This window comes from Schistocerca gregaria, unplaced genomic scaffold (assembly GCF_023897955.1).
Source record: "Schistocerca gregaria isolate iqSchGreg1 unplaced genomic scaffold, iqSchGreg1.2 ptg000569l, whole genome shotgun sequence".
Taxonomy (NCBI): domain Eukaryota; kingdom Metazoa; phylum Arthropoda; class Insecta; order Orthoptera; family Acrididae; genus Schistocerca; species Schistocerca gregaria.
The window spans coordinates 71,498-84,032 of NW_026061960.1; the positions used below are offsets into that span (position 1 = coordinate 71,498).

The 12,535-nt window shown below is 36.5% G+C and overlaps 4 protein-coding genes and 1 pseudogene across 6 annotated transcripts; 3 read left to right on the forward strand and 2 right to left on the reverse strand.

Annotated features, from left to right (window-relative positions):
• The first annotated feature begins 1,717 nt into the window (after positions 1-1,717).
• Positions 1,718-3,788, forward strand: LOC126315244 (KICSTOR subunit 2-like). Its single transcript, XM_049992488.1, has 2 exons — positions 1,718-2,819; positions 2,898-3,788. The coding sequence occupies exon 1, from the start codon at positions 2,154-2,156 to the stop codon at positions 2,742-2,744; it is 591 nt and encodes a 196-aa protein (XP_049848445.1). The 5' UTR covers positions 1,718-2,153; the 3' UTR covers positions 2,745-2,819; positions 2,898-3,788.
• An 84-nt stretch (positions 3,789-3,872) lies between these two features.
• Positions 3,873-5,526, forward strand: LOC126315242 (uncharacterized). 2 transcript variants are annotated; one of them, XM_049992486.1, is made up of 5 exons: positions 3,873-3,887; positions 4,214-4,283; positions 4,382-4,479; positions 4,633-4,656; positions 4,728-5,513. In XM_049992486.1, exons 3-5 carry the CDS (start codon positions 4,420-4,422, stop codon positions 5,427-5,429), a joined length of 786 nt encoding a protein of 261 aa, XP_049848443.1. In that variant the 5' UTR covers positions 3,873-3,887; positions 4,214-4,283; positions 4,382-4,419; the 3' UTR covers positions 5,430-5,513. The 2 variants fall into 2 exon arrangements, with proteins under 2 accessions (XP_049848443.1, XP_049848444.1); XM_049992487.1 differs by lacking the exon at positions 3,873-3,887 and having other exon boundaries at positions 4,221-4,283; positions 4,378-4,479; positions 4,728-5,526.
• A 559-nt stretch (positions 5,527-6,085) lies between these two features.
• Positions 6,086-7,377, reverse strand: LOC126315404 (lysosomal Pro-X carboxypeptidase-like; annotated as a pseudogene).
• Positions 7,378-7,608: 231 nt separating this feature from the next.
• On the reverse strand, positions 7,609-8,389 carry LOC126315381 (uncharacterized). Of its 2 annotated transcripts, none has more exons than XM_049992635.1 (3): positions 8,109-8,389; positions 7,841-7,899; positions 7,609-7,748 (listed from the first exon to the last, which is right to left on the reverse strand). In XM_049992635.1, exons 1-3 carry the CDS (start codon positions 8,294-8,296, stop codon positions 7,657-7,659), a joined length of 339 nt encoding a protein of 112 aa, XP_049848592.1. In that variant the 5' UTR covers positions 8,297-8,389; the 3' UTR covers positions 7,609-7,656. The 2 variants fall into 2 exon arrangements, with proteins under 2 accessions (XP_049848592.1, XP_049848593.1); XM_049992636.1 differs by having other exon boundaries at positions 7,824-7,899.
• Positions 8,390-11,572: 3,183 nt separating this feature from the next.
• Positions 11,573-12,534, forward strand: LOC126315269 (nurim-like). Its single transcript, XM_049992509.1, has 2 exons — positions 11,573-11,837; positions 11,952-12,534. Exons 1-2 carry the CDS (start codon positions 11,724-11,726, stop codon positions 12,387-12,389), a joined length of 552 nt encoding a protein of 183 aa, XP_049848466.1. The 5' UTR covers positions 11,573-11,723; the 3' UTR covers positions 12,390-12,534.
• Position 12,535: the final 1 nt, after the last annotated feature.

Sequence of the window (12,535 nt, forward strand, 5' to 3'; positions counted from 1 at the left end):
AAAGGATTTGAAAGGAGAAACTAGACAAGTTTTTGAAAAATTTCAAGTTACCTTGTCAGACAAATCAGTAATGCTGCTAAAACCTTGTGGAGATCAAATAGACGTCGTATATGAAAACCGTAAAGAATATATTCAGTTAGCGAGTCAAGCAAGAATAAATGAGTCTCGCTTGCAGATACAGGCTATTCGATCTGGATTAGCAGATCTTATACCTCTTCCATTACTTCGGTTTTGTAATTGGGAGGATTTAGAATGGCGAGTGTGCGGAAGGCCATTAATCGATGTGGAACTCTTGAAACGTCATACAGAATATTCAATTGTTTCACCCAAGGCGCCTCACATCAGGTATTTTTGGCAGGTGTTACGATCATTTTCGCAGGAAGATCGAAGAGCGTTTGTGAGATTTGCCTGGGCCCAAGAACGATTACCTTCAGACGACCAAGAGTTTGAACGTACTCAAACTCGAATGCTCATCAAGCCATTTTTGGGGGCCGGAAATCCAGACAAGACATTTCCAAAGGCCGATACCTGTTTCTTCAATTTGATGCTGCCTGAATATTCAAGATCTGAAATATTGAGAGAAAGGCTACTGTTTGCCATTCACACTGATGCAGATTCCATGGACGCAGATGATCCGCGTTGAGTTACACAATAAAAAAACACTTTAAAGACAAAAACGGTATTATTTGAGAGAGAGAGAGATATCAGATTTTGGATAAACCAAAATTGGCGTATAAAAATTTTCTGGTATAAAATGATTTATAATTTGATCAGACAAGATCTTGTATTCTACTTTCACACAAAGACAGTAAGACTTCTTGTTTTCTATTCTAACATAACTAGCTAGATAAAGTACCTCTTTTTGAATTGGACTTTTCAAATTTTACAATTGACGTATGTTCGCTGAGAATATCCTAGTATACATGAGTTCTGTACTTGTATAAAACACAATATCGCGAGAATTATTTTATCTCAGAATTGAAAAACCGCCATTTACCAGAATATGATCGCACGTGCACAGGCTGTGTAGTCTATAAAAGCAGCTTAGGCCACTCGTTTATTTTAAAAGGATAAATGAACGAATCAAACAGCTGTGTTTCTCAAGACAACCTAACAGGTTGTTCATCACGTAAGGACTTATTGATGCGATAATAATTCTATAGAACAATCCCACATACATCCAAAACTTGGTTCACAGCGTAGACTATATACATATACGATAGCAAATTCTCTAACATCCCTAATTTCCTAGCTAGGCCAGATGATATTGCAGCTGAGGAGTCAAACGACCTACAACTGAAAAAATGGCTGTCTCCGTCTAAAGAAATAATACCGTTGTATTTTAACTACGTGGAGAGCCTGCAATTTGATCAGGCGATCGAAATCTTGTCCAACGCAATCGTATGTACATTGATAAAAATCACACAATGATTCAAAAAAACATAAATCTAAGAGGATGAAACTTTATAGAATGACTCTGAATACAATTGGAAGCTGTTTACACATCTACAACTGCTGGCAGTATGCGATTCTATCTACTACTCTATGATGTATCTTACTTTTACAGATAAAAATGTACGTCATGACTAGCTTTGACTCGTATTATCTCTTCTCTAACACAAAAATTTCAGTATTTAGCACGTCTGTACGCAGAAGTTTCGCATGCCTTATTGAATACAGACGAACAAATGAACCTTCTTCGGACAGACACAACTTCAAGGGGAAATACTGATTTAGAAGCGTCTATCCAAACATATACATGTATAACAATCAGCTACTTTTCAAAATTGTTCAAGGAATTGACCTACGTCATCGAGATTAAAACCAAATTTATTTCTTGTTTCTACACTCTATTCGATGAGGACCACATCCACCTATCTCAAATTAAACAAATTTGCCGAATACTCGAATCAGCGCTACAACTGATTACAGTTAAAGTCTCTCATCCACTTTTGCTACAAATTAAGCACTATACAATTGGAACTGCCATAGCTCTTCTAAGAATTTTGCAGATCGAGACAGGTATTTTGGAGCACAACTATGAAAAAACGATTTTTTACCTGTGCTTATTAGAAACTGAATTGAAGACTTGGAAATGCAAATTTACTTTTTTTATAGACAAACAAAAGTTGCAACCGTTCTTTCATGTGACTATGTATCGCTTGTTTTTGCTGTTAAAGGACTACCTATATTCGAAAGCCAGGATATTTTTTCAACAACTTGAATTCAGCAAAACTGGGTATAAATGGGTTAAAAAACTATCGGGAAACGATTTTGATTGCTCTGTGTCATTTGACTCGCAAATTATCGCCTTCATTGAAAGCTCTCAATGCCTAAACGTCTCTTTAATCTTGGAACCTCCTTTAAATGAGACCGCGCAGGGTATGCATAGCTGGCCGGCTATATACACATATCCCCAGATGCAAGCACCTGTGCAACACTGGCCAAATATCATTTCGCTCCTTCAGGATCAGTGTCATTATATATATGACAGTTATTCACCTGAAACAGACAATAACTCTGCTGGCAATGTCTCAAATGGTGTCCATACATTATATTACTATGACAGTCTGGTACAAATCACTTACTACCTGACACATATTCAAGAACGGGTCGTCCTATCAATTTTATATGCTAACAAAAAGGAGCAGGGAGATTTGCTCACTAAACAATTTACTGAAAAGTTTTGTTCCTGGCTTAAATATACCCACGTTTTTTGGAAAGCCCTTTCAAAGTGCACATAAAATAACAGATATCGAACAACATTATAAAATAGATTTGAAATTGGAGCTTTACAGAGAAAAATGGGCATATCTCGAGTGCGTTCTCTCATACTTACACTTTCTCCTTCTGTTGTGTTGGACATTACTTATCCAATACTGTGCGTTCTTCGTTAGAATGGTAAGGTTATGAAGCCTATTAATCAATGTACTATAAGCAACATATAAATATACACATATGTGATTGTAAATAATTACAAAAGGATGCTCAACTGATGCCTGATTAATGTAACAGTTTTGGAGTAAAAATTATTTAACGTTAATATTGTGTTAACACTTTGTTATCACATAGAGTATATTAGAATCATATGCATGCGCATGCCATTGAGATATACTTTTTGTTGTAGTTACTGTTCCTCAGAAAATATAGTACTTGAATACGAACCATGTAAATTTCAGCATATAAAGTCTGTATGCTGACAATTGACCAAGAATGTTATGAGCGTTGTTTACACGAGAGAGCCGAGACGTGTCCGAAACGCTTAAATTGCTATAAGATGTCCAAAATCCAAGTATTTTCTTGACTTCACGTTGTCTATATTGGTGTTACGCATTACAGAGGCTTGGAGATGAGAATTAAAGGCAACGCCTGCGATCTACGATGCCAGTAACAGGGACTACTCGTAGATTGAGAGAAGCAGAAATTATTTACGATAGCACCGAAAATCACGATTTCCTCTCAATTTCCATTGTCTACCAATCCCTACCAATGAATTCAGAGATGCAAACTTTTAAGGCCCAACCTTGGTTTGATACGAAAAATGCAAACAAATACGCTGTGCCATAGAAAAGAATATAGATTTTATTTCAATAATTTCAGTGATGCAGCCGATGACACAGAGGCCCACATTGACTTTCATCCATATCGAAAACACTTACACCGTGTATATTTTCGGCGTAGAATCTCTCTAGGCAGAAAAAGCAAACCGAAAAATGCTTGCATTTTTGTGTCTATGTGACCCTATTTTACACTTTTGGAATCCTAATTTTTACACTGAATCGCTGTGCATTTGTGAGACTTCGACTTTTACATCGTTACTGTTGTTTGAGAATTTTCCTTGGAAGGACAAAGACGCAAGAAAACGCAGGTTATTGACATTAGACCAGGTACATAGACGTAGAGTGAGTGTGTCAAACTCGAGCCCAGTTTAGATTTGGGCAGAAAGGGTGAGCAGATTCACGATGGTAGATAAAAAGCAGGCATTGAATGTACTAAATCAAGCGTAACTGCTGTCACATAATAATCATGTCCAAATAAAGATTTCTGTACCTGCGGGATTGCTAGAGTAACGCAAATATTTTACTATAGCAGCACTTTAAGAGACTTAAAACAGATATGAGTTAGAATCTCTGAATGTATATTTTTTCTAAAAAAGTAAATACAGAATGTCTAAGTAAAGTTACTGTCACCACGTCTACCTTCATTTTTTCAGGTGTAAGGGAGCACTTCTCGTACAAGAGCAATTTGAATTATCACACATCAGCTAGAATTCTAGAATTTTGGTACTGTCCTAAACTGGAAAATAGGTGTATTTTTCTCTTGTGTACAGATTAGGTTTTCTTGCGTTGCATATTAATTATTTTATCTCATACCGAGTAAGCGGAGTGATCTTTGCCTATTCTAAACTATTCATCGAATATGGCCAATCAATATGCGGACAAGTTTGCAGAACTCATCAACAAAAGCGTCGATGAGCAGGTACAGTCTAAGATTTTCAAATTCATACAAATTTCTCAAACGATTTTTGGATCAACAATTGAGGAATGCACCAGACTTTACCACTCAATGAATCAGCCATGTGAAGGTCAGCTACTTGAGAGAATCCATCCTTACTGACGACGTTTGCTTTAGACTGAATTTTTTTTAAGGTCTTTTGTACGTACGCGCCTGCTGAATTTACATCAGAAGAACTGTATTCTCACTGGGCCTGAAATTTGTATCTGTAGATTTTTGAACTTGGAGATAACTGGGTCGAAATTCCCCGGCTAGCTACCAACTTTAAAAACTATATCAAGACCCTCGGGACCGGCGGAAATATGCTTAACTATACTCAAGTATCTGATTTTTTGCAAAAAGAGGGGCAGGCTCGTACCAGCTACCAACGCAAGGCCGAACTCGTTGACATTGATATCGATGCCAATAACGTTCTCTCTATAACAGAAATTTTTCTGCTCCTCTACAAAATCCTCATTCTCAAAGCATATTACAAACGCACCGGCGAAACACCCAAGCACGACTTATCTGGAAATCCAACAGAAATCACATGCATTGGCAACGAGTTGCTAGATGAACTATTTACCTTGCCTATTGGCCTTGATCCGGAGCTAGAAAAAGCAATCTCTGATTTCATGCAACGCAAAAAATCACGTGAAGACAAGATTGGCCAGCTCGAGGAAGCTTCCCAGGCAGAGGAGGGTGTAAAGAGTCTTAGGGCAAAGAATGAACTAGCTCAATTGCTAGCAGAAGACACAACTTGGATTAATCGAGAAGAACTCACTCTTAATGCTGCGCGTAAAAAAACTGCAAAGAACAGCGGTGATGAGGCTTTGAAAGCAAAACGTCAAAAAGAAGAAGAAGAACTTAAGCAAAAACAAGAAGCTAGTAGAAACAAACTCAAATCCATGGCCTCTCGATTTGAGCAAAATTAAAAATATTGAAGGCATTACTATGCCGTACCGGCTGAGCGAGGCCAAAAATATATCTTCATAAAAATACCCCCCTTTGTTAAAAAATAGAAGATATAACAAATTTTAGGGCGCCTTTTTTTTTTTTGTTTGCACGCTTCAAAGTGCTAACATTATTTTCAATCTCTGCTTTCGTGTCAGCGGAGAACTGATCCATACGATCAGAATAGTGGCTTTTAAGCCAGCCGAGCATACTTTTTTCTTCTTTCTGGCGTACTAAAATCCACAGATGCGGGGGATCATCGGGACCAGGGAAGCGAAGATCTTGATGATATGCTCTATTGGCGATTGCCGGGAGCTCAGGATTCACTTCTTTGTTTACGCCGCCTACTCTCCATGAGCTCTTGTAACCGTTTGAAATAGATGATATTGGAAAAGAGGGCAATATTCTTTCCTCCAAATTGTTCTTTTATCCATATTGTGGTCTAAGAGAGACTTTCGTCATACTTTGACAACCTAAAATATAATTGAACCAGCTAAATTGTTCTGGATGGAACACACAGGAAGAATCGGACCCCGTAGGCGAAGCAAGCTCAGTGCAAGGCTGATAGTTCCAGACAAAGCCTCCGGAGGCAGCTGCAGCATCAGCCTCGTAATCGTAACGTGAAACTTCACTTAAATTATAATAAATTTCTGTGGCATCTGCCATAGTTCTCAACGAATCGGTTCGCCCATACTCTAATACAAAAGGGTTTGCATGATGCATTAGCAGGCCAGGCCGGAAGAGGAGTCAGTAAACTGTTAGAATCCGGATAGTTCGCCATAGCCATGTTCACGAATGCACCAGACAGTCGATCAATGAGATTGTTAACATCAGAGGAACCAGTAGGCGGATGAGGAAGGTATGGACCATAACAAAATTCTTTATAGTTTTTGGAATTAGCCATATAGTTGAGAGTCTTTTTAATGATATCCGCGCAATTCGCTTCACCGCGAGTTTGTGAGGCACAAACCTCGGTCGCACAGGTGTTGAGCGAACACGAGCCGGTCGATTCGGGTAAATAGAAGATCGGTGCAGACGAGGCCAAGATGCCAAGAACCAGATTGGGATGTTTCACGCGAATCCAAGCTTTAAAGTGCTTGGTGTTAATATGATTTTTTTAAAGAAAAGGAAAAAAGAGTGACTGCCTTTAAAAGGAATCTCTAAATCTACCTGCTCGCATGGCGCCATAGCTTCCTTCAGACAGCAGAACTGGAGAATTTTTATCAAAAATATTTTTAGATTTGTTATGTGACATGAAATGTAAGGTACTAATACCTTTTTTGTTAGAGCTCAGTCACTTCAGCCGAACACAGTTCTAAGATATGCAACTCATCTAGCTTAAGAAAATAACGTATAGCCAGCTAGTGTCTGTTCAACTGTCAAATATCGAGAATTCTCCAGTTTGAAGAAGTCGTTTGTAAATGGTAAAGATTTGCCACAATAACGATGTTTGCCAAAAATGACTAGTGATTTACATTTCTTGCCCAATTCGAAAGTAAATCCAATATTGTATAAAATCCCTCAGCATCTCCTTCACTCCCCGTGTAGAACGATATCGGGGAATCAGGTAAATAATATTTATCTAATTTTTACACGGCTAGTTGATTATTCAAACGAAATCTTGCAGCAGCATCATCTATTTGTATGCCATCTATAAACCTTACATATCCAAAATTGATATAGTATTGCAGAAGAGACGTCTCTGCTCCCAATGTGCATCATTACTGAAGTCGAAGTGGTCTACGTATTGCTGAAACCAGAAGACGAAATAGGGTGGAACCACTGGACCGGAAGTTTATGCAGCTGATGCACTCCACTCTAAGATAGAAGCCGAGCAAACAAAAAACAGTAGACCAAGTATGTGTGGCATTGTGCATCTAGAGGAAAATAATAATTTTTTCTGTACTAACTGTCTGTCTTAATAGCCATTGATATCACACACTATTTTATGGTCTTGCACGAATGCCCATTATTAAATTTAGCAAATTCAAATATTACAACGATTGAAACAACTAGATAAAAAACTAAACATTTTCATGCTATTGGAAAAAAAATCTGTTCAAAAAAAAATCGAATATCGGCGATGACTATATCTCGATTTCAGACACGCCGACAAAAAAATAGGTTGGTTGTGCATTCGAAAGTAAAAAATAACCAGAGCACTTATTTATTATGTCGTGTAGCCGAGTCTTGTAAGACGTGCTATATTCAATTTGCATCTGCATTTTCTCTTTGCTTAGCTTCCTTTACAGTAAGTTTGCCTATTACCTCTAATGCATAAATACCTGGAACATAATTTGCTGAGGAGGAAAATCTCTTAGAAAACGTGTATACTAATAATAACAACTGTCAATTACACGACTCAAAAACTGTACATTTTGTTTTCTCCTACCTTTCATTCTCTGTCTTTTTGATACCCATGAATGGGCAGGATCCAGCATTGTCACAAGTCTCAAGAAGTGTAAGAGAAAATAATAGTGAATAACGTAAAATGTAAGACATGTGTATGTATGATACATATGCAGTACATATGCAAACATATACGCATAAATCGAACTGAAAGTCTTAGGTATATGCTTTATTATGACTTAAAGTGTTGATTTGAAGACTTAGATAGCTAGATTCGAGAACGTTCAATGAGTTTATGAGTTGATACATACCCATAAAACTGGGGGGTGGTCAACTCTAGAGCAGAAGCAGCACTCCAGACATCATAGCAATTTTGACAGCCAAACTCGGAAAATTGATCCTGGCTCTTTACGAGACAACAAACTCGACAAGCTCGAAGGGTTTTGGGGTCGACAGGAAAAGTGCTACTGGGATCAGATAGAATGCTCTGCTCACTCATAACGCTAGAGCAACTAAGAAAACATCAATGAAATTTTTTAAGAGAAAGACGCAAATATGGCTCTGGCCAAGGTAGAGTTAGCGTCAGGATACACACGTCTAAATTAAATATAATTAAAAAAACATAGCAATCGCTTCTCATTTTGACTGCAATTATCCCATAATGTGTTATCGTTAGTGCATGGTATGAAAGAATACAAATTTTATCAGATGTAAAATCTGTACAGAATCGAACTTAGTCGTATAGATTGAATTTAAATGGGTAGGCGTTTTACTGAGAATACAAGATCAGAGGTGCTATTCAATGTTGGTTTTGAATTAGCTTAAAATACAAAACTGAGAGATAGGTAGTGCACGATCATGGCATTTCAAAGTGTAGAACCAGGCCGCAAAAATATTCCATAATTGCCATATATCACAATATCATGCATTTCATTTTACTCAGCGGGCCTGTCTCAACAAAGCAATTTTATTATATCAAAAAAAAATTCCAGCATGCACTTTGGTGGTCGTTTCATACATCGGAACAAACATTGTGTGATACTGTGTATGAAGAGTACTAAAGTGTACATAGAAGAGACATCATATAAGCATGTCTAGTATTCTCTCTTCATACGCTCAGGCTTCCTCCTTAATTTACCGCGATACATATGCATCACTGTTGCTAGAAGCATAATACTCACCAGCTTAATACATGCACACATTGCTGTTAAAGCTACCTTAGTTACACATGCAGCACATATAAGACATTCAACCAAAATTAAAAAAATGCAATCAAAGCGCCTCGTGTAACCCTTGATATATGCTCTGATTCTGTTTACATGTACATTGAACTGATGTGCATCAAAAATATATTCTGACGTTATTGATGGCACTGAACTATAGCAAATAGTTTACCTTGCTTTAATTTCATTGTGTATGTGTAACTCTATGGCTTCGCAAATTTGATATTTAAATGCAAGAGTAGACAGAAATCTACTGTTACGATCGCACAATGTTTTCGAATTAACAATCTGCGAAAAGCAGACTAATTCTTTTGCTGTTTCTTTCTGCATAGTTGGTAAAACACAGGATCGGCATAACCTGCCTATTCGATATAAACTAGACTTTTTTTGACACAATAAGGACCCCCCCAAAGCTAATTGACCTTTCACGTCCAAGTGATCCAGATAATGCAGACCGTCCCACTTCAAATGATTCCTTAGGTCATAATTACATCGAGTCTCTCAAATGTCATAAATTTGTTATTTTAGTTCGTGAAATGCTCTACCATCATAGCTATATCATGCCTGTATTTGAATACATATTTTATACAAGATTTCGTATAGCCTCACGAGACCTGTAAAATGGTCTTGATTTTAGGCTGCAACTGACACGCTCGATGAATGCTACTCACTATTTAGGGATTTATCTCCATTTTTCGTTTAAGGCCTTTGACATACGTATTAGAAGAACAAAGATAACTAGCACACGAGACTTTACCTTCCTCATTTAAGATATATATTATGGTGGGTATCGTACGGGGTGATATTGTAACAATGTCCGAAAAATCACAATAGGCTTTTTCAGGTATTTTGAAAATGGGTAATTTGTAAACTGGCAATGCTTTAGTTTCTATATGGGAACTCTTTAGGCTCTGTAAATAGATAGATACAATAGACGATCCATACTTGGTGAGGATGCATTTGTTTGAACAAAGTATTGAAAAGAAATTCAAATCGCTAAGTATAGGTTTCTATTTTTTGTGTCTCAACTTCTAAAGATTTGACGGTTGGTAGATTTCTCCAGGGATATTCAACACGTTTTTGTATTGGTTTCAATGTTTTGAAATATTGGGTATAATAACTCTGGATATTTTTTAATTGGATATATTTATTCGTGATTAGCAATCTTAGCGCTTTACCTTGCCTCTATAAGATTAATATATATTTTATGATCTCATCGATCTCATTGTCCGGATCTGGTGATAATATGATCAGATCTTATCTTCTATATTTGATAATTGCTGATCCTGAAATTCGCCAAGCTGATTTTTATATTCCCTCCTGGGCATCAGCTAATTTTATGCTATTCACATAGCTCACTTCATTGATCCCTGTTCCGATTATAGATGCAACAACGAAACATTGGTTGCTGTTGCCGACAAAGTTGATCTTGTTAGAATCTGTCTTGAACAAGAACAATAAGAATAGTTTTCTATTTTGCAAGGCTACCCTAATAAATTTATTGCCCTATACCTAAGTATCATACGTGAAATAATATAACATAAGCATTCAGATATGGTGCAGCAGTTTTATCATTATTTGTTCTATTCTTCCGCGCTGAGATATCTTCTCTATTACAACAAAATGGCCATTCTTTGATCTCAATATTCATCCGCTCAAAGCAGATATTGGCTTAATATATGCTTATATGTGCTGGCCTTATATACTACATTATCAATATTTAAGTTACAACTTTATATTCATGAACATCTGTAACAATTATAACTACCAATTCCTTGAACTATAAAATCGATAAGTCGACAGATCAATAATAATTTTGACAACTTTCTTCTAACTTTCCCGACGTTAAAAAATGCTATGATTCTCTATGTTTAGAAATACAGAAATGCGAATTTCCTGAAAGAATGCTACCAGCTTGAAAATTTACAATCAGTTATATAGACCTACTGAAAATAAATCAAAAAAAGAAATAAGTAAATTATATCACCACCCGTTGAAATGTCCAAGTGGCCCCATAAGCTATTGCTAAAAAACTCTTACCAGATTATCTTTAGGCTGTTTGCAGAACTGAAAATAATAAAATTATTATTTTTAATATAACATATATTTCATGTATCTCTTGCAAAGGGTTGCAGTGTCTCGCTTATTATCAACTTTAACTTGATCATCACTAGAGGAAAACAGGGCAAAAAAGGTAGCCGCGATTAAGGACAAACAAATCGTTCAAACTATAATGTTCTCTTGGTATAAAATTGGTATCATCGTATATCAATTTACAATAGATCCTTATTATGTGGTCTTAGGAAAAATTTTTTTGCATAGTTTAATAGCTAGGAGTCCACTCAGCTAAATGGTAATTTCTTGAATAACATTTTTATACAAGACTCACATGAATGAGCAGTTTTTGGTCTTACGTAATGAAAGTACTTGAAATGTACAAAGCAGTTAATTCTTCAAAATTGGATTTTTATCTGTAGAAATTCTTGTATATTGCAAAAATTCTTTGTATGTAAGGAGCACTTTTTTTAAAACTTCAGGCAATATATATTTATGTCTCCCTTCTATATATTTGCCTTCCGATTAACCTTAACTCTTTTGGCTATCTCTTGTTTAATTGCTAGTTGCTGTCATTTCCTAAAAGAGTTTTGGTTTGACCATACTGAGCGCAAGGCTAGAATTACTGGTGATTATACACCGCTGTCTATGCTGTGGAATATTTTGCTTATACTGATATTCATAGCTTTGCAGTCAATTCGCACCAAAATTTCTCATGTTTTTTGTGAATTGTACATTTTCATAACGGCAATCTCTTTAGAGGTAAATAAAAAAAGGATAATCAATATTTTTAGATGATTGAACAGCGCGCAGGTTTTTGTTCAATACTTCGCATTTTTTGGCTACTTACTACCCGATTAATTGATCTAAACCTAGGCATTGACATTTCTATGGATCGAACATCCAAATCTGGTTGTTTGGAAATTCACCCATCTGATTCCTTACAAACTCTGCTTGACCGCACTTACGTTGGGCATTGGTTTTATTATCTTCATGTTTTTTAGTATGAATCCCCTCGAGTTAACGGGAATAAACCACATATATAGCAGCTACAAAAAAATTTCTCTAAATACTTCAAGATCAAAAAAAACACAAAGACTTTATGATCACTATAGACATCCATCTGTAATCGGCCTAATTTTGGTTATGTGGTCTTCGCCTACAATGACGGTTGACAAAATCATCCTCGCGTTGATGCTGCCTTTGTACTATCTGAACATAAATAGCGTCGACGAACAAGATAGCCAGTATGTATCGTCTCGGTTGCAGAAGACCTATTTTAGAATTCAAGACTACAATCCGTTAAAAGAGTGACAGCGATAAAACTCAAGCCACGAGAGAGCGTTTAATGTAAAAAACCAGCTAATGCGGTATAAGAAAAGGAAAAACAAATTGCAGGGTGATAAATCAAATTGTTTATAAGCATGCCGCCGATATTTCGAAATAAATAGATTATCAAA